General features: G+C 55.7%; 1 protein-coding gene across 1 annotated transcript in view; it reads left to right on the plus strand.

Annotated features, from left to right (window-relative positions):
- Window positions 1-25808, plus strand: part of ZNF638 (zinc finger protein 638) — a 42491-nt gene extending 16683 nt beyond the window's left edge. Inside the window, exons 9-25 of the mRNA XM_072334126.1 lie at window positions 1661-1719; window positions 1888-1934; window positions 2351-2422; window positions 2844-3023; window positions 7921-7992; window positions 8214-8266; window positions 8608-8739; window positions 8853-8981; window positions 11048-11089; window positions 11310-11450; window positions 13838-13963; window positions 15236-15285; window positions 16900-18199; window positions 18330-18386; window positions 20505-21345; window positions 23330-23448; window positions 25458-25808. Of these exons, the coding sequence (XP_072190227.1) occupies window positions 1661-1719; window positions 1888-1934; window positions 2351-2422; window positions 2844-3023; window positions 7921-7992; window positions 8214-8266; window positions 8608-8739; window positions 8853-8981; window positions 11048-11089; window positions 11310-11450; window positions 13838-13963; window positions 15236-15285; window positions 16900-18199; window positions 18330-18386; window positions 20505-21345; window positions 23330-23448; window positions 25458-25517 (3480 nt within the window). The 3' untranslated portion in view covers window positions 25518-25808. The remainder of the gene's footprint in view (window positions 1-1660; window positions 1720-1887; window positions 1935-2350; window positions 2423-2843; window positions 3024-7920; window positions 7993-8213; window positions 8267-8607; window positions 8740-8852; window positions 8982-11047; window positions 11090-11309; window positions 11451-13837; window positions 13964-15235; window positions 15286-16899; window positions 18200-18329; window positions 18387-20504; window positions 21346-23329; window positions 23449-25457) is intronic.
- The last annotated feature ends 310 nt before the right edge of the window (window positions 25809-26118 follow it).

Here is a 26118-nt window from a genome sequence, read left to right on the forward strand (position 1 = left end):
CTGTGTGCTTCTATGTGCTGCTGTGTGCTTCTATGTGCTGCTGTGTGCTGCTGGGTGCTTCTATGTGCTGCTGGGTGCTGCTGTGTGCTTCTATGTGCTGCTGGGTGCTGCTGGGTGCTGCTGTGTGCTTCTATGTGCTGCTGGGTGCTGCTGGGTGCTGCTGGGTGCTTCTATGTGCTTCTATGTGCTGCTGTGTGCTGCTGTGTGCTGCTGTGTGCTTCTATGTGCTGCTGGGTGCTTCTATGTGCTTCTATGTGCTGCTGTGTGCTGCTGTGTGCTGCTGTGTGCTTCTATGTGCTGCTGTGTGCTTCTATGTGCTGCTGTGTGCTTCTATGTGCTGCTGGGGGCTGCTGTGTGCTGCTGGGTGCTTCTATGTGCTGCTGTGTGCTTCTATGTGCTGCTGTGTGCTGCTGTGTGCTTCTATGTGCTGCTGTGTGCTTCTATGTGCTGCTGTGTGCTGCTGGGTGCTTCTATGTGCTGCTGGGTGCTGCTGTGTGCTTCTATGTGCTGCTGGGTGCTGCTGGGTGCTGCTGTGTGCTTCTATGTGCTGCTGGGTGCTGCTGGGTGCTGCTGGGTGCTTCTATGTGCTTCTATGTGCTGCTGTGTGCTGCTGTGTGCTGCTGTGTGCTTCTATGTGCTGCTGGGTGCTTCTATGTGCTTCTATGTGCTGCTGTGTGCTGCTGTGTGCTGCTGTGTGCTTCTATGTGCTGCTGTGTGCTTCTATGTGCTGCTGTGTGCTTCTATGTGCTGCTGGGGGCTGCTGTGTGCTGCTGGGTGCTTCTATGTGCTGCTGTGTGCTTCTATGTGCTGCTGTGTGCTGCTGTGTGCTTCTATGTGCTGCTGTGTGCTTCTATGTGCTGCTGTGTGCTGCTGGGTGCTTCTATGTGCTGCTGGGTGCTGCTGTGTGCTTCTATGTGCTGCTGGGTGCTGCTGGGTGCTGCTGTGTGCTTCTATGTGCTGCTGGGTGCTGCTGGGTGCTGCTGGGTGCTTCTATGTGCTTCTATGTGCTGCTGTGTGCTGCTGTGTGCTGCTGTGTGCTTCTATGTGCTGCTGGGTGCTTCTATGTGCTTCTATGTGCTGCTGTGTGCTGCTGTGTGCTGCTGTGTGCTTCTATGTGCTGCTGTGTGCTTCTATGTGCTGCTGTGTGCTTCTATGTGCTGCTGGGGGCTGCTGTGTGCTGCTGGGTGCTTCTATGTGCTGCTGTGTGCTTCTATGTGCTGCTGTGTGCTGCTGTGTGCTTCTATGTGCTGCTGTGTGCTGCTGGGTGCTTCTATGTGCTGCTGGGTGCTTCTATGTGCTGCTGTGTGCATCTGCGTGCTGCTGGGTGCTGCTGGGTGCATCTATGTGCTTCTATGTGCTGCTGTGTGCTGCTGTGTGCTGCTGTGTGCTGCTGGGTGCTGCTGGGTGCATCTATGTGCTTCTATGTGCTGCTGGGTGCTGCTTTGAGCCAGAAATGGAGCTTCTCAAGCTTATTTTAGCATTCATAAGTGAGCTGTAGCAGCAGCAGTCCGAGATGGATAGGAAGGATCCCCTATAGACAGATGGGATCCCCAGCTGCACGTTCCTCTTAGGGTTGCCATGTGCTGTAGTCCCAGCCCGGCAGGGGGAGGCTCCATCCGTGTGAATGGGGAGCTGACGTTCCTCTTTGTTTCTCCTTTAGGCCAAACCTGGGCTCAAAAAGAAGACTCGGCTCATCAGGAAGGTGACCCCGAGCTCCAGGTGAGCCCTGCCACCTCCTCCATTACCAGCTGCTCCTTACGACCACTGCAAAGCAAACGGCTTTGCCTTTCCTTTCTGAGCCTGGGGAGCTCCTTTGGCTGTTCTCGTGTCCATCAGTTGCCTTTGGAACTCAGATTTCTTTCTCTTTTTTCCTCCTGCTCTTAATAGGAAACATCCAACCGCCGCCACCTGCAAGACATCAAAACCAAGTGCAGGTGAGGTCCTGCCCACCTCTCACCTGTGATACCTCCCTTGTGTTCTCAGCCTGTTCCCAGCCCTTTGTGTTGCTGGGATGCCTTTCTGTGCCGTCCCGCTGCCTCCCATGGGTAGAACCCAGCCAGACTACAAGGAGCCCAGGCAGCTCTACAGGCTTGGATGGAATGGCTGCAAGATTGCATAGAGGAAATGGAGCTGGGGGCATTGATTGATGCTGGGTTAGGGTTAGGGTTAGGGTTAGGGTTAGGGTTAGGGTTGATGCTGAATGTGAGCCAGCAGTGTGGTCAGAAGGGCCGATGTTGGCCTGGTTTGCATCAGGATTTGGTCACTCTGCTGCATTGAGCTCTGTGTGTTTGCCTGCTCTGTGCTTCTAATGGTCCCTCATGGCAGACCTGTGGCTGGGTGTTCTCCCTAGGCAAAAAGGAGAGAGCCAAGAAGCCCGCGGGGAACAAAGAGAGTAAAGGCAAGAAGACGTCAGGCACTGCAGGTGAGAGCGAGGAGATGGCGGGGGGCACTGGGGGGGGGGGGCTGCTCCTGGGTGCTCACTTCCTCCTTTGCAGCAGTGAGGGGGGTTTGCAGCAGGCTGACTCCAGGTGTCTGCCTGAGCAGTGGGCTCACAGCTCTGCTCTGCTCTGCTCTGCTTTGCTCTGCTCTGCTCTGCTTTGCTCTGCTCTGCTTTGCTCTGCTTTGCTCTGCTTTGCTCTGCTTTGCTCTGCTTTGCTCTGCTTTGCTCTGCTCTGCATTGCTCTGCTCTGCCCTGCTTTGCTCTGCTCTGCTCTGCTCTGCTTTGCTCTGCTCTCCTTTGCTCTGCTCTGCTCTGCTCTGCTTTGCTTTGCCCTTCTCTCCTTTGCTCTGCTCTGTGGAGGCCACGGAGCTGAAGAACCCTTTTTTCTGCTGCTTCCTTCCAGCCCAATCAGAAGACAATGACCCCAAAGCCGTTCCGTGCTCAGCTGGAGGTGGAATGGAGGCTGGGGAGGGTGGGCTGGCCGAGCCCAGGAGTGCTGCAGGAGGGGACGATGGAGTCACAGAGCCCACGAAGGCAGGAGAGGCTCAGTGCAAAGCAATGGGCAATCCTGCACCGTTAGCAGGTAATCCTGCACCGTTACCAGGTAATCCTGCACCATTAGCAGGTAATCCTGCACCGTTACCGGGTAATCCTGCACCGTTAGCAGGTAATCCTGCACCGTTACCGGGTAATCCTGCACCGTTAGCAGGTAATCCTGCACCGTTAGCAGGTAATCCTGCACCATTACCGGGTAATCCTGCACCGTTAGCGGGTAATCCTGCACCGTTAGCGGGTAATCCTGCACCGTTAGCGGGTAATCCTGCACCGTTACCGGGTAATCCTGCACCGTTACCGGGTAATCCTGCACCGTTACCGGGTAATCCTGCACCATTACCGGGCAATCCTGCACCGTTAGCAGGTAATCCTGCACCGTTAGCGGGTAATCCTGCACCGTTAGCGGGTAATCCTGCACCGTTACCGGGTAATCCTGTACTGTTACCGGGTAATCCTGCACCATTACCGGGTAATCCTGCACCGTTACCGGGTAATCCTGCACCGTTACCGGGTAATCCTGCACCATTACCGGGTAATCCTGCACCGTTACCGGGTAATCCTGCACCATTACCGGGTAATCCTGCACCATTACCGGGTAATCCTGCACCGTTACCGGGTAATCCTGCACCGTTACCGGGTAATCCTGCACCATTACCGGGTAATCCTGCACCGTTACCGGGTAATCCTGCACCGTTACCGGGTAATCCTGCACCGTTAGCAGGTAATCCTGCACCATTACCGGGTAATCCTGCACCGTTACCGGGTAATCCTGCACCATTACCGGGTAATCCTGCACCGTTAGCAGGTAATCCTGCACCGTTACCGGGTAATCCTGCACCATTACCAGGTAATCCTGCACCGTTACCGGGTAATCCTGCACCGTTACCGGGTAATCCTGCACCGTTAGCAGGTAATCCTGCACCGTTAGCGGGTAATCCTGCACCGTTAGCAGGTAATCCTGCACCGTTACCAGGTAATCCTGCACCGTTACCGGGTAATCCTGCACCGTTACCGGGTAATCCTGCACCGTTACCGGGTAATCCTGCAGCGTTACCGGGTAATCCTGCACCGTTACCGGGTAATCCTGCACCGTTACCGGGTAATCCTGCAGCGTTACCGGGTAATCCTGCACCGTTACCGGGTAATCCTGCACCGTTACCGGGTAATCCTGCACCGTTACCGGGTAATCCTGCACCGTTACCGGGTAATCCTGCACCATTACCAGGTAATCCTGCACCGTTACCGGGTAATCCTGCAGCGTTACCGGGTAATCCTGCACCATTACCGGGTAATCCTGCACCGTTAGCAGGTAATCCTGCACCGTTACCGGGTAATCCTGCACCGTTACCGGGTAATCCTGCACCGTTACCGGGTAATCCTGCACCATTACCAGGTAATCCTGCAGCGTTACCGGGTAATCCTGCACCGTTACCGGGTAATCCTGCACCGTTACCGGGTAATCCTGCACCATTACCGGGTAATCCTGCACCGTTAGCAGGTAATCCTGCACCATTAGCAGGTAATCCTGCACTGTTACCGGGTAATCCTGCACCGTTACCGGGTAATCCTGCACTGTTACCGGGTAATCCTGCACCGTTACCGGGTAATCCTGCACCGTTACCGGGTAATCCTGCACCGTTACCGGGTAATCCTGCACCATTACCAGGTAATCCTGCACCGTTACCGGGTAATCCTGCAGCGTTACCGGGTAATCCTGCACCATTACCGGGTAATCCTGCACCGTTAGCAGGTAATCCTGCACCGTTACCGGGTAATCCTGCACCGTTACCGGGTAATCCTGCACCGTTACCGGGTAATCCTGCACCATTACCAGGTAATCCTGCACCGTTACCGGGTAATCCTGCAGCGTTACCGGGTAATCCTGCACCGTTACCGGGTAATCCTGCACCGTTACCGGGTAATCCTGCAGCGTTACCGGGTAATCCTGCACTGTTACCGGGTAATCCTGCACCGTTACCGGGTAATCCTGCACCGTTACCGGGTAATCCTGCACCGCTACCGGGCAATCCTGCACCATTACCGGGTAATCCTGCACCGTTACCGGGTAATCCTGCACCGTTACCGGGTAATCCTGCACCATTACCGGGCAATCCTGCACCGTTAGCAGGTAATCCTGCACCGTTAGCGGGTAATCCTGCACCGTTAGCGGGTAATCCTGCACCGTTACCGGGTAATCCTGCACCGTTACCGGGTAATCCTGCACCGTTACCGGGTAATCCTGCACCATTACCGGGCAATCCTGCACCGTTAGCAGGTAATCCTGCACCGTTAGCGGGTAATCCTGCACCGTTAGCGGGTAATCCTGCACCGTTACCGGGTAATCCTGTACTGTTACCGGGTAATCCTGCACCATTACCGGGTAATCCTGCACCGTTACCGGGTAATCCTGCACCGTTACCGGGTAATCCTGCACCATTACCGGGCATTCCTGCACCGTTAGCAGGTAATCCTGCACCGTTAGCGGGTAATCCTGCACCGTTACCCGGTAATCCTGCACCGTTAGCAGGTAATCCTGCACCGTTACCGGGTAATCCTGCACCGTTACCGGGTAATCCTGCACCATTACCGGGTAATCCTGCACCGTTAGCAGGTAATCCTGCACCGTTACCGGGTAATCCTGCACCATTACCGGGTAATCCTGCACCATTACCGGGTAATCCTGCACCGTTACCGGGTAATCCTGCACCGTTACCGGGTAATCCTGCACCATTACCGGGCATTCCTGCACCGTTAGCAGGTAATCCTGCACCGTTAGCGGGTAATCCTGCACCGTTACCCGGTAATCCTGCACCGTTAGCAGGTAATCCTGCACCGTTACCGGGTAATCCTGCACCGTTACCGGGTAATCCTGCACCATTACCGGGTAATCCTGCACCGTTAGCAGGTAATCCTGCACCGTTACCGGGTAATCCTGCACCATTACCGGGTAATCCTGCACCATTACCGGGTAATCCTGCACCGTTACCGGGTAATCCTGCACCGTTACCGGGTAATCCTGCACCATTACCGGGTAATCCTGCACCGTTACCGGGTAATCCTGCACCGTTACCGGGTAATCCTGCACCGTTAGCAGGTAATCCTGCACCATTACCGGGTAATCCTGCACCGTTACCGGGTAATCCTGCACCATTACCGGGTAATCCTGCACCGTTAGCAGGTAATCCTGCACCGTTACCGGGTAATCCTGCACCATTACCAGGTAATCCTGCACCGTTACCGGGTAATCCTGCACCGTTACCGGGTAATCCTGCACCGTTAGCAGGTAATCCTGCACCGTTAGCGGGTAATCCTGCACCGTTAGCAGGTAATCCTGCACCGTTACCAGGTAATCCTGCACCGTTACCGGGTAATCCTGCACCGTTACCGGGTAATCCTGCACCGTTACCGGGTAATCCTGCAGCGTTACCGGGTAATCCTGCACCGTTACCGGGTAATCCTGCACCGTTACCGGGTAATCCTGCAGCGTTACCGGGTAATCCTGCACCGTTACCGGGTAATCCTGCACCGTTACCGGGTAATCCTGCACCGTTACCGGGTAATCCTGCACCGTTACCGGGTAATCCTGCACCGTTACCGGGTAATCCTGCACTGTTACCGGGTAATCCTGCACCGTTACCGGGTAATCCTGCACTGTTACCGGGTAATCCTGCACCGTTACCGGGTAATCCTGCACCGTTACCGGGTAATCCTGCACCGTTACCGGGTAATCCTGCACCATTACCAGGTAATCCTGCACCGTTACCGGGTAATCCTGCAGCGTTACCGGGTAATCCTGCAGCGTTACCGGGTAATCCTGCACCGTTAGCAGGTAATCCTGCACCGTTACCGGGTAATCCTGCACCGTTACCGGGTAATCCTGCACCGTTACCGGGTAATCCTGCACCATTACCAGGTAATCCTGCAGCGTTACCGGGTAATCCTGCACCGTTACCGGGTAATCCTGCACCGTTACCGGGTAATCCTGCACCGTTACCGGGTAATCCTGCACCATTACCGGGTAATCCTGCACCGTTAGCAGGTAATCCTGCACCATTAGCAGGTAATCCTGCACTGTTACCGGGTAATCCTGCACCGTTACCGGGTAATCCTGCAGCGTTACCGGGTAATCCTGCACTGTTACCGGGTAATCCTGCACCGTTACCGGGTAATCCTGCACCGTTACCGGGTAATCCTGCACCGCTACCGGGCAATCCTGCACCATTACCGGGTAATCCTGCACCGTTACCGGGTAATCCTGCACCGTTACCGGGTAATCCTGCACCATTACCGGGCAATCCTGCACCGTTAGCAGGTAATCCTGCACCGTTAGCGGGTAATCCTGCACCGTTAGCGGGTAATCCTGCACCGTTACCGGGTAATCCTGCACCGTTACCGGGTAATCCTGCACCGTTACCGGGTAATCCTGCACCATTACCGGGCAATCCTGCACCGTTAGCAGGTAATCCTGCACCGTTAGCGGGTAATCCTGCACCGTTAGCGGGTAATCCTGCACCGTTACCGGGTAATCCTGTACTGTTACCGGGTAATCCTGCACCATTACCGGGTAATCCTGCACCGTTACCGGGTAATCCTGCACCGTTACCGGGTAATCCTGCACCATTACCGGGCATTCCTGCACCGTTAGCAGGTAATCCTGCACCGTTAGCGGGTAATCCTGCACCGTTACCCGGTAATCCTGCACCGTTAGCAGGTAATCCTGCACCGTTACCGGGTAATCCTGCACCGTTACCGGGTAATCCTGCACCATTACCGGGTAATCCTGCACCGTTAGCAGGTAATCCTGCACCATTACCGGGTAATCCTGCTGTAGGACACCGACCTTTAGGGACTTTGCTTCTCTCCCATGAAGTTCACTTTAATGCTGCGTGATGCCTCATGCTCTTTATTTTACTGTGCTTTTGTAGAGAAACCTGCCCAGCTGCTTCAGACGCTGCCAGTGGGTTCGGACGGGCAGAACGAAGCTTTAATTGATGGAGGTAAGCTGTCCTGTCCTGATCCTCATGGGGAATGAAGCCAGCACAGCCCTGACGTGTTCCTTTGCTATTCCTTGAGGCTGCTCTTCCCGAGAGCTGTTGCACGTGTCTCTCTGGTTGCACTGTGCAAGCAGGGATGAAACGTTTCGGATCACGCCTCTGCTGCGGCTGAAGGGATGTGCAGATCTGCTGAACTAACTCCCTGTCCTTGTTTTATTGCACAGGAGCTTCTGCAGGGACGGTGAAGAGCGAAGAAGCAGCGGAGCTGGGCAGCAAGGTGAGTGCGATGGGGCTTCGTTCTGGGGCTGCTGTGAGTTCCAGCTCTGCTTGGAATGCTCTGCTGGCTCCTTGTGAGGAGGGCCTGCTTTCCTCCTGGCTGCCTGCACTTCAGCACATGGTCTGGATGCCCCATCCCTGCAGGCATTCAAGGCCCGGCTGCATGTGGCTCTGGGCAGCCTGGGCTGCTGGTTGCTGACCCTGCACACAGCACTGTGGGCCATTGCAACCCAGCCCACGCTGTGGTTCTTCCCCACACTCTGCTTTGCACGCTGCTGGTTGCTTTCCAGCAGGTTCCACGTGGGGCTGCAGGAGCAGCAGTGACGCTTCCCTTTGTTGCAGGAGGCGGACGATGTGTGCGTGGTTCTGGTTTCAAACCTGCCCGAGAAAGGATATTCGGTGGAGGAAGTTTCCAACTTGGCGAAGCCGTTTGGAGGGCTGAGGGACGTGTTAATTGTCTCCTCTCATAAGCAGGTATCCCTCTCATTAGAGAGCATTTAATGAGCGCGGTGTGGCAGGCGTTGGCATGAGCCTGTTGAGTCCAATGGCAGCTCCTGCTCACTGTGCTGCTTCCTTCCTTTCCAAAGGCGTATCTGGAAATCAACAGCCGATCTGCAGAATCCATGGTGAAGTTTTACACCTGCTTTCCCATGACGCTGGATGGGAACCAGCTGTGCATCACTCTGGCACCTCAGCACAGGAGTGTAAAAGATGAGGTAAGAGCAGAACTGTGTCCCGCTGTGTGCTGGCACAGCCGTGCAGAGCCAGGCTCCGTGCTGCATTGGGTTGTGTTGTCGTTAGCAATGGGATGTGTTGTCGTTAGTGTTGGGTTGTGTTGTCGTGCCCATTGGGTTGTGTTGTCGTGCCCATTGGGTTGTGTTGTCGTTCTCATTGGGTTGTGTTGTCGTTGCCGTTGGGTTGTGTTGTCGTTGGCATTGGGTTGTGTTGTCGTTAGCGTTGGGTTGTGTTGTCGTTGGCATTGGGTTGTGTTGTCGTTCCCATTGGGTTGTGTTGTCGTTCCCATTGGGTTGTGTTGTCATTCCCATTGGGTTGTGTTGTCGTTCCCATTGGGTTGTGTTGTTGTTCCCATTGGGTTGTGTTGCAATTCACATTGGGTTGTGTTGTCGTTCCCATTGGGTTGTGTTGTCGTTGGCATTGGGTTGTGTTGTCGATCCCATTGGGTTGTGTTGTCGTTCCCATTGGGTTGTGTTGTCGTTCCCATTGGGTTGTATTGTCGTTGGCATTGGGTTGTGTTGTCGTTGGCATTGGGTTGTGTTGTCGTTCCCATTGGGTTGTGTTGTTGTTGGCATTGGGTTGTGTTGTCGTTCCCATTGTGTTGTGTTGTCATTAGCGTTGGGTTGTGTTGTCGTTCCCATTGGGTTGTGTTGTCGTTCCCATTGGGTTGTGTTGTCGTTCCCATTGGGTTGTGTTGTCGTTCCCATTGGGTTGTGTTGTTGTTCCCATTGGGTTGTGTTGTTGTTCCCATTGGGTTGTGTTGTCATTCCCATTGGGTTGTGTTGTTGTTGGCATTGGGTTGTGTTGTCGTTCTGATTGGGTTGTGTTGTCGTTCCCATTGGGTTGTGTTGTCGTTCCCATTGGGTTGTGTTGTCGTTCCCGTTGGGTTGTGTTGTCATTCACATTGGGTTGTGTTGTCATTGGGTTGTGTTGTCGTTGGCATTGGGTTGTGTTGTCGTTGGCGTTGGGTTGTGTTGTCGTTCCCATTGGGTTGTGTTGTCGTTTCCATTGGGTTGTGTTGTCGTTCCCATTGGGTTGTGTTGTCGTTCCCATTGGGTTGTGTTGTCGTTCCCATTGGGTTGTGTTGTCGTTCCCGTTGGGTTGTGTTGTCATTCACATTGGGTTGTGTTGTCATTGGGTTGTGTTGTCGTTGGCGTTGGGTTGTGTTGTCGTTGGCGTTGGGTTGTGTTGTCGATCCCATTGGGTTGTGTTGTCGTTCCCATTGGGTTGTATTGTCGTTGGCATTGGGTTGTGTTGTCGTTGGCATTGGGTTGTGTTGTCGTTGGCATTGGGTTGTGTTGTCGTTGGCATTGTGTTGTGTTGTCGTTCCCATTGGGTTGTGTTGTCGTTCCCATTGGGTTGTGTTGTCGTTCCCATTGGGTTGTGTTGTCGTTCCCATTGGGTTGTGTTGTCGTTCCCATTGGGTTGTGTTGTCGTTGGCATTGGGTTGTGTTGTCGTTAGTGTTGGGCTGTGTTGTCATTAGCGTTCGGTTGTGTTGTCATTCCCATTGTGTTGTGTTGTCATTAGCATTGGGTTGTGTTGTCGTTCCCATTGGGTTGTGTTGTCGTTCCCATTGGGTTGTGTTGTCGTTCCCATTGGGTTGTGTTGTCGTTCCCATTGGGTTGTGTTGTTGTTCCCATTGGGTTGTGCTGTCGTTCCCATTGGGTTGTGTTGTCGTTGGGTTGTGTTGTCGTTGGCGTTGTGTTGTGTTGTTGTTCCCATTGGGTTGTGTTGTGTTGTTGTTCCCATTGGGTTGTGTTGTCATTCCCATTGGGTTGTTTTGTCGTTCCCATTGGGTTGTGTTGTGTTGTCGTTCCCGTAGGGTTGTGTTGTCGTTCCCATTGGGTTGTGTTGTTGTTCCCATTGTGTTGTGTTGTCGTTCCCATTGGGTTGTGTTGTCGTTCCCATTGTGTTGTGTTGTCGTTCCCATTGGGTTGTGTTGTTATTAGCATTGGGTTGTGTTGTCGTTCCCATTGTGTTGTGTTGCCATTTACTGAACCTATCTATTGCAGTTTGAATCTCACAGCTTCTCTTTCCCCCCTCCAGGAAGCCATATTTACTGCTATCATCAAGGACTCTGACCCTAAGGTGAGTTGCTGACCATGCAGCTGCTCCTTTAGGCTGCAATGTGCTTCCTCCATCCTACAATGGGAGCCAGCTCCCTTACTGAGCCTGCTCTGCATTTAAGTCTTGCTATGTGACTTCATGTGCCAACCAGCAAGGAGTGCCTGCAGGCTGCAGTGCGGGAGCTCTGGGTGCTGCTCTCCCGGCCTTGCTGTGGTTCATGCATCACATCCCTTTTGCTCAGGTGAACACGGCGACGGTGCAGCAGCACTTTGTGCACCTGGGGAACCTGCCCGAGGAAGGTTACAGGGACTTGGAGGTGGTTTGTGTGGGGCTGCGCTTTGGGAAGGTGGATCATTACGTCGTGCTCAAGAACAGGAGGAAGGTGAGCAGCTCCCGGAGATGCAACGATGGCAGCTGTGAGCAGGTGGAAATGGCTGCTGGATGCTTTGGTGCATCACCTGCTTCGGGATGGGGCTGGAGGGCAATGAGCCTGCAGTGCTGTGATGGGATGGAAGGCAATGAGCCTGCAGTGCTGTGATGGGATGGAAGGCAATGAGCCTGCAGTGCTGTGATGGGATGGAAGGCAATGAGCCTGCAGTGTTGGGATGGGATGGAAGGCAATGAGCCTGCAGTGTTGGGATGGGATGGAAGGCAATGAGCCTGCAGTGTTGTGATGGGATGGAAGGCAATGAGCCTGCAGTGCTGTGATGGGATGGAAGGCAATGAGCCTGCAGTGTTGTGATGGGATGGAAGGCAATGAGCCTGCAGGGTTGTGATGGGATGGAAGGATCTGAGCCTGCAGTGCTGTGATGGGATGGAAGGCAATGAGCCTGCAGGGATGTGATGGGATGGAAGGCAATGAGCCTGCAGTGCTGTGATGGGATGGAAGGCAATGAGCCTGCAGGGATGTGATGGGATGGAAGGCAATGAGCCTGCAGTGTTGTGATGGGGATGGAAGGCAATGAGCCTGCAGTGTTGTGATGGAAGGCAATGAGCCTGCAGTGCTGTGATGGGATGGAAGGCAATGAGCCTGCAGTGTTGTGATGAGATGGAAGGCAATGAGCCTGCAGTGTTGGGATGGGATGGAAGGCAATGAGCCTGCAGTGTTGGGATGGGATGGAAGGCAATGAGCCTGCAGTGTTGTGATGGGGATGGAAGGATCTGAGCCTGCAGTGTTGTGATGGGATGGAAGGCAATGAGCCTGCAGTGTTGGGATGGGATGGAAGGATCTGAGCCTGCAGTGTTGTGATGGGGATGGAAGGCAATGAGCCTGCAGTGTTATGATGGGATGGAAGGCAATGAGCCTGCAGTGTTATGATGGGATGGAAGGCAATGAGCCTGCAGTGTTATGATGGGATGGAAGGCAATGAGCCTGCAGTGTTGTGATGGGATGGAAGGCAATGAGCCTGCAGTGCTGTGATGGGATGGAAGGCAATGAGCCTGCAGTGTTGTGATGGGATGGAAGGCAATGAGCCTGCAGGGTTGTGATGGGATGGAAGGCAATGAGCCTGCAGTGTTGTTATGGGGATGGAAGGCAATGAGCCTGCAGTGTTGTGATGGGATGGAAGGATCTGAGCCTGCAGTGCTGTGATGGGATGGAAGGCAATGAGCCTGCAGGGATGTGATGGGATGGAAGGCAATGAGCCTGCAGTGCTGTGATGGGATGGAAGGCAATGAGCCTGCAGTGTTGTGATGGGGATGGAAGGATCTGAGCCTGCAGTGTTGTGATGGGATGGAAGGCAATGAGCCTGCAGTGTTGGGATGGGATGGAAGGCAATGAGCCTGCAGTGTTGGGATGGGATGGAAGGCAATGAGCCTGCAGTGTTGTGATGGGGATGGAAGGATCTGAGCCTGCAGTGTTGTGATGGGATGGAAGGCAATGAGCCTGCAGTGTTGGGATGGGATGGAAGGATCTGAGCCTGCAGTGTTGTGATGGGGATGGAAGGCAATGAGCCTGCAGTGTTATGATGGGATGGAAGGCAATGAGCCTGCAGTGTTATGATGGGATGGAAGGCAATGAGCCTGCAGTGTTATGATGGGATGGAAGGCAATGAGCCTGCAGTGCTGTGATGGGATGGAAGGCAATGAGCCTGCAGGGATGTGATGGGATGGAAGGCAATGAGCCTGCAGTGCTGTGATGGGATGGAAGGCAATGAGCCTGCAGTGTTGTGATGGGGATGGAAGGATCTGAGCCTGCAGTGTTGTGATGGGATGGAAGGCAATGAGCCTGCAGTGTTGGGATGGGATGGAAGGCAATGAGCCTGCAGTGTTGTGATGGGGATGGAAGGATCTGAGCCTGCAGTGTTGTGATGGGGATGGAAGGCAATGAGCCTGCAGTGTTATGATGGGATGGAAGGCAATGAGCCTGCAGTGTTATGATGGGATGGAAGGCAATGAGCCTGCAGTGTTGTGATGGGGATGGAAGGCAATGAGCCTGCAGTGTTGTGATGGGATGGAAGGCAATGAGCTTGCAGTGCTGTGATGGGATGGAAGGCAATGAGCCTGCAGTGTTTAATGGGGATGGAAGGCAATGAGCCCTCAGTGTTGTGATGGGATGGAAGGCAATGAGCCTGCAGTGTTGTGATGGGGATGGCAATGAGCCTGCAGTGCTGTGATGGGGATGGAAGGCTCTGATGGCCACAAGGGGAAGGAGTGAGATGCCTGCAGTGCAGACTGGCCTTTCCACAACCAAACCCTTCATCTCGTCCTGCAGTGCAGCAATGGGCTGATAGCAGGACACCATTTCAAGCTTGCCTTGCTTTCTTTCAGGCTATTCTACAGCTGGAGAGTCCCAAGGCTGCCCGCTCCATGTTCTGCTTCCTGAACCAGTACTCGTACACCATGGGGGAGCACACCCTGAGCTGCGCCTTGTCCCCCTGCAGGCAACAAGCTGATGTGAGCTTTGTTTCCTCTTTACCACCTCGTTGTGCTGCACAACAGCCTTCCCCACAGAGCAGCCCGTGGGGTAGCATTGCTTTTGCATGAAGCATTTGCTGCAATGGGAGCCGGCTGAGAGCCTTTGTGCCAGAGCGTGCTGTGGGTGCAGCGCTGTGTGCTGGGCCTCCATTTACAACCATTGGCTGGGTGTCTTTTGAGTGATGGGAGCATTAATTAGTTAAGGAGGAGAAGGGAAGAGAGCAGGAAAGCAGGGTAGGAAGGGATTGAGGGCTGGAAGGAATGGAGAAGCACCGTTACTGTTTGGCTTATCAGGGTTACTTGGCCTCGTGCTATGAGCTCTGTGCTGTGCTGCTGCTGTGCTGCTGCTGCTGCTCTGTGCTGTGCTGTGCTGTGCTGCTTTGCTGCTTGCTGCTTTGCTGCTGCTGCTCTGTGCTGCTGTGCTGCTGCTTTGCTGTGCTGTTGCTGTGCTGCTTTGCTGCTTGCTGCTTTGCTGCTTGCTGCTGTGCTGCTGCTGTGCTGCTCTGTGCTGTGCTGCTGCTGTGCTGTGCTGCTGCTGTGCTGCTGCTGTGCTGTGCTGTGCTGCTGCTGTGCTGCTGCATTGTGCTGCTGTGCTGTGCTGCTGCTGTGCTGCTGCTGTGCTGCTGCTGTGCTGCTGTGTTGCTGCTGTGTTGCTGCTGTGCTGCTCTGTGCTGTGCTGCTGCTGTGCTGCTGTGCTGCTGTGCTGCTGTGCTGCTGTGCTGCTGCTGTGCTGCTGCTGTGCTGCTCTGTGCTGTGCTGCATGCTGCTTTGCTACTGCTTTGCTACTGCTGTGCTGCTGCTTTGCTGCTGTGCTGCTGCTGTGCTGCTGCTGTGCTGCTGCTGTGCTGCTGCTGTGCTGCTGCTTTGCTGCTGCTGTGCTGCTGCTGTGCTGCTGTGTTGTGCTGCTGCTTTGCTGCTGTGCTGCTGCTGTGCTGCTGCTGTGCTGCTGCTGTGCTGTGCTGCTGTGCTGCTGCTGTGCTGCTGCTTTGCTGCTGCTTTGCTGCTGCTTTGCTGCTGCTGTGCTGCTGTGTTGTGCTGCTGCTTTGCTGCTGTGCTGCTGCTGTGCTGCTGCTGTGCTGCTGCTGTGCTGTGCTGCTGTGCTGCTGCTGTGCTGCTGCTGTGCTGCTGCTGTGCTGCTGCTGTGCTGCTGCTGTGCTGCTGCTGTGCTGCTGCTCTGTGCTGCTGCTCTGTGCTGTGCTGTGCTGCTGCTCCTGGACGCTTCAGATACCGACCCCCACTTTTACTTTTCAGCCTGAAGCTGCAAAGAAGGAAGTGAAGCAGGAGGAGCCGAGCAAAGGAAGGTAGGCCTTGCATTGCAGGCGGTGTTTGCTCTGAATGGCACGGGTAGGAGAGCCCGCATGCACTCAGTGGGACATTGGTGCCCTCATGCACTCAGTGGGACATTGCAGCCCTCATGCACTCAGTGGGACATTGCAGCCCTCATGCACTCAGTGGGACATTGCAGCCCGCATGCACTCAGTGGGGCATTGCAGCCCTCATGCACTCAGTGGGACATTGGAGTCCTCATGCACTCAGTGGGACATTGCAGCCCTCATGCACTCAGTGGGACATTGGGGCCCTCATGCACTCAGTGGGACATTGCAGCCCTCATGCACTCAGTGGGACATTGCAGCCCTCATGCACTCAGTGGGGCATTGCAGCCCTCATGCACTCAGTGGGGCATTGCAGCCCTCATGCACTCAGTGGAGCATTGGAGCCCTCATGCACTCAGTGGGACATTGGGGCCCTCATGCACTCAGTGGGACATTGGACCCCCCCTCATGCACTCAGTGGGACATTGGACCCCCCCTCATGCACTCAGTGGGACATTGCAGCCCTCATGCACTCAGTGGGGCACTAGAGCCCTCATGCACTCAGTGGGACATTGCAGCCCTCATGCACTCAGTGGGACATTGCAGCCCTCATGCACTCAGTGGGACATTGGATCCCCCTCATGCACTCAGTGGGACATTGGAGCCCTCATGCACTCAGTGGGACATTGCAGCCCTCATGCACTCAGTGGGGCATTGCAGCCCTCATGCACTCAGTGGGACATTGCAGCCCTCATGCACTCAGTGGGGCATTGCAGCCCTCATGCACTCAGTGGGACATTGCAGCCCTCATGCACTCAGTGGGGACTGGAGCCCCCTCATGCACTCAGTGGGGCACTGCAGCCCTCATGCACTCAGTGGGGCATTGCAGCCCTCATGCACTCAGTGGGACATTGCAGCCCTCATGCACTCAGTGGGACATTGCAGCCCTCATGCACTCAGTGGGGCATTGCAGCCCTCATGCACTCAGTGGGACATTGGAGCCCTCATGCACTCAGTGGGGCATTGGAGCTCTCATGCACTCAGTGGGACATTGCAGCCCTCATGCACTCAGTGGGACATTGGAGCCCTCATGCACTCAGTGGGACATTGGAGCCCTCATGCACTCAGTGGGACATTGGAGCCCTCATGCTTTGTGCTGCAGCTGGCGCTGCTAATCCCAACCCAGGGCATTGCTCTCCCATTGCTCCTCTTGCTGTGGATAAGGATATTCCTCCTCCTGGAGCAGCAATGACCTTAAACAAGGCTCTGTTTGGAGCGGCCCCATCGTGGTTTCCTTGCAAGAGATGGAGCAGCAGAAGGTTCTGCCCTCAACTTACCTGCAGCAATGCAGCGCCCTCCAGCAAAGGTCCATCAGCGTTCAGACGCGTGCTTTCCCTCTGCCCTATGGCTGCTGGCCCATTGGCAACGTGCTGATGGACGCTGCTGTTTTCTGTTCGGTTGCTTTGATCAGCTCCTAAAGAACAAACCATGTAGGAAGTTGCACGGCGTTGCATCGGGAGGGCGCTGCTAACGGTGCCATTCTCAGTGTAGTCTGATCGCTTCTGTTTGGTTTCTTAACGCGTTTTGCTCTGGTTTGAACAGGTTTCCAGAGGGAGCGGTGCAAACAGCAGCTGCTCATCCTCCATTGGAGCCCGTTGTGGTGAAGAAGGAGCCCGTTTCCATCCCTCCCGTCAAGGATGAAGCAGCGAAGACGGAGCCTTCGGAGCCTCACCTGGAAGGAGCCCGGGGGGATCCAGCTGCAGGGCAGGCAGCACCGAGCAGCGGGCAGGCAGGGGCTGAGCTCAGCACTGAGACCAGCGCCTCAACTGGGGCCCAATTACCCGCAGCCAAGCCAGAAGAGAAGCTGCTTCCTCCCCATGTGGAGGAGGAGGAGCTGGGTACAGACGGCGCAGCCTCCAAGCTCAGTGTGCCTGGACCCACAGCGCAGAAGGGCAGCGTGCCGGGAGCTGCAGGGCTGGATGCTCATGGGGACCTGATGGGAGCAGCACCGGGCCGGGCCGGGCCGCCATCCGGCACCGCTGCCCCATTGGCAGCAGGGAGGACATGGGGGGCCGTGCCCAAAGCTGTACCCACCACCGTGCCCGCAGAGCTGGGCTCAGCTGCAGCCCCACACAGGAACACGAAGGTGGATGGTGCTAAAAAGGCGCGCGGTAACGAGCCAGCAAAAGCAGGACGGGACAAGCAGGCGGCTCCAAGTGCGGGGCTGCAAACTGAGCTTGGGGCTGGGGAGGCCACGGGGAGGACGTTGGCTGCAGATGGAGCCGGAATGGGTGCAGGGGGGGCTGCAATGCGTGGTGCCACTGCTGGCACTGCTGGCACTGCTGGCACTGCTGGCATTGCTGGCATTGCTGGCACTGCTGCCACTGCTGGCATTGCTGGGGAGGCTGCAGCTCAGCTGGGGAGGAAAGGCGAGCAGAGCGGGGCTGAGGCTGCAGTGCAAAACAGCACCAAGAACGGGAAGGAAAGGAAGGGGGGCTCCATCAAAGCGCCTCCGAGCAGGGAGAACAGGCCGGCAAAAGGGAGAGAAGGCGGCAAGGCCGCGGCGTCGGACTCGTGTTTCTCCATCAAGGAGCCTTGCGCCGTGCACAAGGTGATGCTGAAGGCCGTGGTGGCTGTTCCCGATATCCTGAAGCCCAGGGCTGCGGGGCAGAGAAGCAAAACTGCCCCGTGCAAAGGAGAGGAGCGGGCGGCTGCCTCCAAAGCGGGGCAGAAGAAAGCGGCGTTGAAAGAAGGGGGTCAGCCCCGAGGCAGCACCAAGGGTGGCGGGGGCAGGAACGCATCCCAGCAGGAGAAGGACTTGCAGGAGCTGAGGGCGGCTGCAAAGCAACACCAGGATGGGGACGGCAGGTCCAGCGCCAAGAAGGAGAGCAGCAGCACCAAGGTGAGCAGGGAACACGCTGCTGCCTGCGCCTGCTGGGGCAGCGCGGCCGCGTTCCCCTTCCCCTGCCCTTATACAGCACTCGGCTTTGTTGCCCTCATGGTTGCCCATGAGCTCCTGTCTCACCCTGCAGGGTTCCACTGCAGGCAACACGAGGACGTCCAAAAGCAGCAGCACGAGGCTGCAGGAGGTGAGGCTGCAGGGCGCTGGGCCTGCACTGCCTGGCTGTGTGTCCATCCATCCCATATAGGATGGAATCCTGCCCCATCTGGTTGTGTGTCCATTCATCCTATATAGGATGGGGTCTTGCCCCATCTTGTTGTGTCTCCATCTATCCCATATGGGATGGGATCCTGCTCCATCTGCTTGTGTCTCCATCCATCCCATATGGGATCCTGCCCCATCTGGTTGTGTCTCCATTTATCCTATATGGGATGGGGATCCTGCCCCATCTGGTTGTGTCTCCATCCTATATAGGATAGGGATCCTGCCCCATCTGGTTGTGTGTCCATCCATCCCATATGGGATCCTGCTCCATCTGGTTGCATCTCCATTCGTCCCATATGGGATGTGGATCCTGCCCTGCCTGGTTGTGTCTCCATTTATCCCATATGGGATGGGATCCTGCCCCATCTGGTTGTGTCTCCATCCATCCTATACAGGATGGGATCCTGTCCCATTTGGTTGTGTTTCCATCCGTCCCATATGGGATGGGATCCTGCCCCATCTGGTTGTGTGTCCATCCATCCCATATGGGATGGGGATCCTTCCCTGCCTGGTTGTGTGTCCATCCATCCCACATAGGATGTGGATCCTGCCCTGCCTGGCTGTGTGTCCATTCATCCTATACAGGATGGGATCCTGCCCCATCTGGTTGTGTGTCCATCCTATATAGGATAGGGATCCTGCCCCATCTGGTTGTGTCTCCATTTATCCTATATGGGATGGGGATCCTGGTCCATCTGGTTGTGTCTCCATCCATCCCATATGGGATGGGGATACTGCCCTGCCTGCTGTGTCTCCATTCATCCTATATGGGATGGGGATCCTGCCCTGCCTGGTTGTGTGTCCATCCATCCCATATGGGATGGGAATCCTGCCCCATTTGGTTGTGTCTCCATCCATCCCATATGGGATCCTGCCCTGCCTGGTTGTGTCTCCATCCATCCCATATGGGATGGGGATCCTGCCCTGCCTGGCTGTGTGTCCATACTTCTTCTATTCATCCCATATGGGATGGGATCCTGCCCTGCCTGGCTGTGTCTCCATCCATCCCATATGGGATGTGAATCCTGCCCCATCTGTTTGTGTCTCCATCCATCCCATATATGGGATGGGGATCCTGCCCCATCTGGTTGTGTGTCCATCCATCCCATATGGGATGGGGATCCTGCCCCATCTGGTTGTGTCTCCATTTATCCCATATGGGATGGGGATCCTGCCCTGCCTGGTTTTGTGTCCATCCATCTCATATAGGATGGGGATCCTGCTCCATCTGATTGTGTCTCCATCCATCCCACATAGGATGGGGATTCTGCCCTGCCTGGCTGTGTCTCCATCCATCCCATATGGGATGGGGATCCTTCCCCTTCTGGTTGTGTCTCCATTCATCCTATATGGGATGGGGATCCTGCCCTGCCTGGCTGTGTCTCCATCCATCCTATATAGGATGGGGTCCTGCCCCATCTGGTTGTGTCTCCATCCATCCCATATGGGATGGGGATACTGCCCTGCCTGCTGTGTGTCCATTCATCCTATACAGGATGGGATCCTGCCCCATCTCGTTGTGTGTCCATCCATCCCATATGGGATGGGATCCTGCCCCTTCTGGTTGTGTCTCCATTTATCCCATATGGGATGGGATCCTGCCCTGCCTGGTTGTGTCTCCATCCATCCTATATGGGATGGGATCCTGCTCCATCTGGTTGTGTGTCCATCCATCCCATATGGGATGGGGATCCTGCCCTGCCAGGTTATGTGTCCATACTTCTTCTATCCATCCCATATGGGATGGGATCCTGCCCTGCCTGGCTGTGTCTCCATCCATCCCATATGGGATCCTGCCCTGCCTGGTTGTGTCTCCATCCATCCCATATGGGATAGGATCCTTCTCTGTCTGGTTGTGCCTCTATCCATCCCATATGGGATGGGATCCTGCCCTTCCTGGTTGTGTCTCCATCCATCCCATATTTGATTAGGATCCTGCCCCATCTGGTTGTGTGTCCATCCACCCTATATGCCTCCCATCAGACATGGGGTCAGTTGTGTCTCCGCGCTCATTGTCTCCCATCCCCCTTTCCCCCTGCAGGAAGAGGAGCTGTTCCCCTTCAACCTGGACGAGTTCGTGACGGTGGACGAGGTGATGGAGGAGAGCGACTCCCCCATTAAAACCCAGCACAATCAACCCAAGGCCAAGAGGAAGGAATGGTCCAGGAGCAGCGCAGAGCCCGGCTCCAAGAGGAGGAAGGAGAGGAGCTCCACGGAGCGGCCCAACGACGGCCAGCCCTCCTTCCTCATGCTGGATGAGATCGGAGAGGAGGAGGAGGAGGAGGCGGGCGCCAGGCTGGGCATGGTGGTGGTGGACGAGGTGATGGAGGACGAGGGGATGGAGGAGGACGAGGTGGGTCGTGAGCTCAGCTGGGAGCGGGAGGAGGAGCCGCGTGGGGCTGCACTGAAAGAGGAGCCTTTGGTGACGGTGGATGAGATCGGGGAGGTGGAGGAGCTGCCATTGAACGAGCCCAGCGAGCTGAGCGGGGAGGACGGGCTGAAGCTGAAGGAGGAGGAGAAAGGCGGCCATGAGGAGCCCTGTCCCGTGCCCGATGATCCCAGCGCCATGGTGACGGTGGATGAGATCCACGAGGATGATGAGGACGAGTTCCTGGCTGACTTCAACCGCATGAAGGAGGAGCTGAACTTCGTGACGGTGGACGAGGTCGGCGAGGAGGATGAAGAGGAGGAAGGCGCCTGGCAAGGGAAGAAACACCGCCAAGGGGAAACCAATGAGGAACTGAAGGGGCCAAGGGAGGAAATAGCGGCTGCAGGAGCAGGGGAGGAGGAGGAGGAGGATGAAGACATCGTGGCTGTTGCGGGGCCGGAAGAGATGGAAGCGCAGCCACAGGGAGCGGAGCGAGCAGCTTCCAAATGCAAAGGTGGGAGAGAGGGGGGATGACTGCAGGGGGGGAGGGGAGAGAAGCAGAGCAGGAGGGGGACGAGGAAGGTGGAAGGGAGCCCTGCGGGGTGCAGTGTCTGACCAGCAGGAAGCTGGGGGCTGCAGGATGGATGGGATTGCCATCCCATAAACATGGTTAGGGAATGGAATGGGATACACAGGGTTACTGGTTAGGGTTAGGGGACTGGTTAGGGTTAGGGTACTGGTTAGGGTTAGGGTACTGGTTAGGGTTAGGGGACTGGTTAGGGTTAGGGGACTGGTTAGGGTTAGGGGACTGGTTACGGTTAGGGGACTGGTTAGGGTTAGGGTACGGGTTAGGGTTAGGGTACTGGTTAGGCTGTTAGGGTACTGGTTAGGGTTAGGGTACTGGTTAGGGTTAGGGTACGGGTTAGGGTTAGGGTACTGGTTAGGCTGTTAGGGTACTGGTTAGGGTTAGGGTACTGGTTAGGGTTAGGGGACTGGTTAGGGTTAGGGGACTGGTTACGGTTAGGAGACTGGTTACGGTTAGGGGACTGGTTAGGGTTAGGGTACTGGTTAGGGTTAGGGGACTGGTTAGGGTTAGGGGACTGGTTAGGGTTAGTGTTAGGGTACTGGTTAGGGTTAGGGTTAGAGTTAGGGTTAGGGTTAGGGTTAGGGGACTGGTTACGGTTAGGGGACTGGTTACGGTTAGGGTACTGGTTAGAGTTAGGGGACTGGTTAGAGTTAGGGTACTGGTTAGGGTTAGGGGACTGGTTAGGCTGTTAGGGGACTGGTTAGGGTTAGGGTACTGGTTGGGGTTAGGGTACTGGTTAGGGTTAGGGGACTGGTTAGGGATAGGGGACTGGTTAGGGTTAGGGTTAGGGTACTGGTTAGGGTTAGGGGACTGGTTAAGGTTCTGGTACTGGTTAGGGTTAGGGTACTTGGTAGGCTGTTAGGGTACTGGTTAGGGTTAGGGGGTTAGGGTACTGGTGGGGGTTAGGGTACTGGTTAGGGTTAGTGGACTGGTTAGGGTTAGGGGACTGGTTAGGGTTAGGGGACTGGTTAGGGTTAGGGAACTGGTTAGGGTTAGGGGACTGGTTAGGCTGTTAGGGTACTGGTTAGGGTTAGGGTACTGGTTAGGGTTTGAATACTGGTTAGGCTGTTAGGGTACTGGTTAGGGTTTGGATACTGGTTAGGGTTAGGAGACTGGTTAGGGTTAGGGGACTGGTTAGGGTTAGGGGACTGGTTAGGCTGTTAGAGTTAGGAGACTGGTTATTGTTAGGGTACTGGTTAGTGTTAGGGTACTGGTTAGTGTTAGGGTACTGGTTAGGCTGTTAGGGTACTGGTTAGGGTTAGGGTACTGGTTAGGCTGTTAGGGGACTGGTTAGGGTTAGGGTACTGGTTAGGCTGTTAGGGGACTGGTTAGGGTTAGGGGACTGGTTGGGCTGTTAGGGTACTGGTTAGGGTTAGGGTACTGGTTAGGGTTAGGGAACTGGTTAGGGTTAGGGGACTGGTTAGGGTTAGGGGACTGGTTAGGGTTAGGGGACTGGTTAGGGTTAGGGGACTGGTTAGGGTTAGGGGACTGGTTAGGGTTAGGGAACTGGTTAGGGTTAGGGGACTGGTTAGGGTTAGGGGACTGGTTAGGGTTAGGGGACTGGTTAGGGTTAGGGTTAGGGTTAGGGTAGGGTTAGGGTTAGGGTTAGGGTTAAGGTTAGGGTTAGGGTTAAGGTTAGGGTTAGGGTTCGGGTTAGGGTTAGGGTTCGGGTTAAGGTTAGGGTTCGGGTTAGGGTTAGGGTTAGGGTTAAGGTTAGGGTTAGGGTTAGGGTTCGGGTTAGGGTTAGGGTTAGGGTTAGGGTTAGGGTTAGGGTTAGGGTTAGGGTAGGGTTAGGGTAGGGTTAGGGTTAGGGTTAGGGTTAGGGTTAGGGTTAGGGTTAGGGTTAGGGTAGGGTTAGGGTTAGGGTTAGGGTTAGGGTTGCCCAGCCCTCACCCCGCTGCTGTCCCTGCAGGCCTGGATTACCTCGTCCCCAAGGCCGGATTCTTCTGCCACATCTGCTCCCTGTTCTACTCAGATGAGCCAGCGGCAAAGAACCACTGCCGCACTGCAATGCACCAGCACAACGCACAGGTGGGGCTGTGGGGTTATGGGGGGGTATGGGGTTATGGGGTTATGGGGAGTTATGGGGTTATGGGGTGATGGGGTTATGGGGTAGTTATGGGGGGGCTATGGGGTGGTTATGGGGGCTATGGGGGGTTATAGGGTTATGGGGTTATGGGGTTATGGGGGTTATGGGGTTATGGGGTTATGGGGTTATGGTGGGTTATGGGGTTATGGGGGGTTATGGGGTTATGAGGTTATGGGGTTATGGGGTTATGGGGGGTTATGGGGGGGTTATGGGGGGGTTATGGGTTGGTGGTTATGGGGTAGTTATGGGGGGGTTATGGGGTGGTTATGGGGGCTATGGGGGGTTATGGGGTTATGGGGGGGTTATGGGGTTATGGGGGGGTTATGGGGTTATGGAGGGGTTATGGGGTTATGGGGTTATGGGGTTATAGGGGGTTATGGGGTTATGAGGTTATGGGGTTATGGGGTTGTGGGGGGTTATGGGGTTATGGGGGGGTTATGGGGGGGTTATGGGTTGGTGGTTATGGGGTAGTTATGGGGGGTTTATGGGGTGGTTATGGGGGCTATGGGGGGTTATGGGGTTATGGGGGGGTTATGGGGTTATGGGGGGGTTATGGGGTTATGGAGGGGTTATGGGGTTATGGGGTTATGGGGTTATAGGGGGTTATGGGGTTATGAGGTTATGGGGTTATGGGGGGTTATGGGGTTATGGGGGGGTTATGGGGGGGTTATGGGTTGGTGGTTATGGGGTAGTTGTGGGGGGGTTATGGGGTGGTTATGGGGGCTATGGGGGGTTATGGGGTTATGGGGGGGTTATGGGGTTTATGGGGGGGTTATGGGGTTATGGAGGGGTTATGGGGTTATAGGGTTATGGGGGGGTTTATGGAGGGTGTTATGGGGTTATGGGTTATGGGGAGTTATGGGTTTATGGGGTTATGGGGGGGTTATGGGGGGTTATAGGGTTATGGGGGGTTATGGGGTTATGGAGGGTTATGGGGTTATGAGGGGGGTATGGGGTTATGGGGTGGTTATGGGGTTATGGGGGGGTTATGGGGTTATTGGGGGTTATGGGGTTATGGGATTATGGGGTTTATGGGGTTATGGGGGGTTATGGGGTTATGGGGGGTGTTATGGGGGGGTTATGGGGTTATGGGGGGGTTTATGGGGGGGTTACAGGGGGGTTTTGGGGTTATAGGGGGGTTATGGGGTTATGGGGGGGTATGGGGTTATGGGGTTATGGGGGGGGTTTATGGGGGGCTTATGGGGGGTTATGGGGTTATGGGGGGGTTATGGGGTTATGAGGGGTTATGGGGTTATGGGGGGGGTTATGGGTTATGGGGGGGGTTATGGGGGGGTTATGGGGTTATGGGGGGTTATGGGGTTATGGGGGGGTTATGGGGGGGTTATGGGGTTATGGGGGGGTTATGGGGTTATGGGGGGGTTATGGGGTTATGAGGGGGTTATGGGGTTATTGAGTTATGGAGTGGTTATGGGGGGTTATGGGGTTATTGGGGGTTATGAGGTTATGCGGTTATGGGGTTATGGGGGGGTTATGGGGTTATGGGGGGTTATGGGGTTATGGGGGGGTTACAGGGGGGTTATGGGGTTATGGGGGTTATGGGGGGTTATGGGGTTATGGGGGGTTATGGGGTTATGGGGGGGTTATGGGGTTATGGGGTTATGGGGTGGTGGCTATGGGGGGGTAATGGGGTGGTTATGGGGTGGTTATGGGGGGTTATGGGGGGTTATGGGGTTGTTGTTATGGGGTGGGGGTTATGGGGTGGTGGTTATGGGGTGGGGGGTTATGGGGGGTTATGGGAGGGTTATGGGTGGGTTATGGGGTGGTGGTTATGGGGGTGATTATGGGGTGGGGGTTACGGTGGAGTTATGGGGGGTTGTGGGGTGGGGGTTATGGGGTGATTATGGGCGGTTATGGGCGGTTATGGGGCGGTTATGGGCTGGTTATGGGGTGGTTATGGGGCTGCCCGCTCACCGTGCCCTTCTTCCTGCAGAGGTTCATGGCCACACAGAAGGAGGAGGAGGGCGGTGGGGCTGAACCCGGCCCCAGGTGATGGGAGGACAGGATCCCATCCCTCCATCCCATATCCCATATCCCATATCCCATCCCATCCCATCCCATTTGATCCCATCCCATCCCATCCATCCCATCCCATACTGGGGTCCATCTCCCTTCCTTCCTCCCATTGATGATGTACAGAACCAGACTGAGCCACCCACACGTTGGGGTTGGGGTGGGGGTCGGTGGCTGCCTTTGCTTTGTATCCCAAAGCACCAGATTGGGGGGGGGGAGGTGGTGCTGCCCCCCCCCCCACCTGCCATAAACACCCTCCTTGTACAGCCCTACAGCCTCCGATGTGTCTGCTGCGCCTCTAACCCCCCCACCCCGACCCCCACCCTGACCCCCACCCTGACCCCCCCACCCTGACCCCCCCACCCTGACCCCCCCCCTGTCTGCACCCCCTGTCTGCTAAAGGGGGGGGGGGGGTGGGGGGGTGGGCTCTGCTTTCTCTTGGAGCCCCCCCCATCTCCTCACCCCCAGGGGGCGCTATGGGGCTGTGACCCATAACCTGGGGCTTCAGCTCAGCACTGGGGGGGGTCCCTTAAGCCGCCCCCCCCTGCCTGCTATGGGGGGTATGGGGGGGGGGGTCTATG

This window comes from Excalfactoria chinensis, chromosome 4 (genome assembly GCF_039878825.1).
Source record: "Excalfactoria chinensis isolate bCotChi1 chromosome 4, bCotChi1.hap2, whole genome shotgun sequence".
In the NCBI taxonomy this organism is placed as follows: Eukaryota; Metazoa; Chordata; class Aves; order Galliformes; family Phasianidae; genus Excalfactoria; species Excalfactoria chinensis.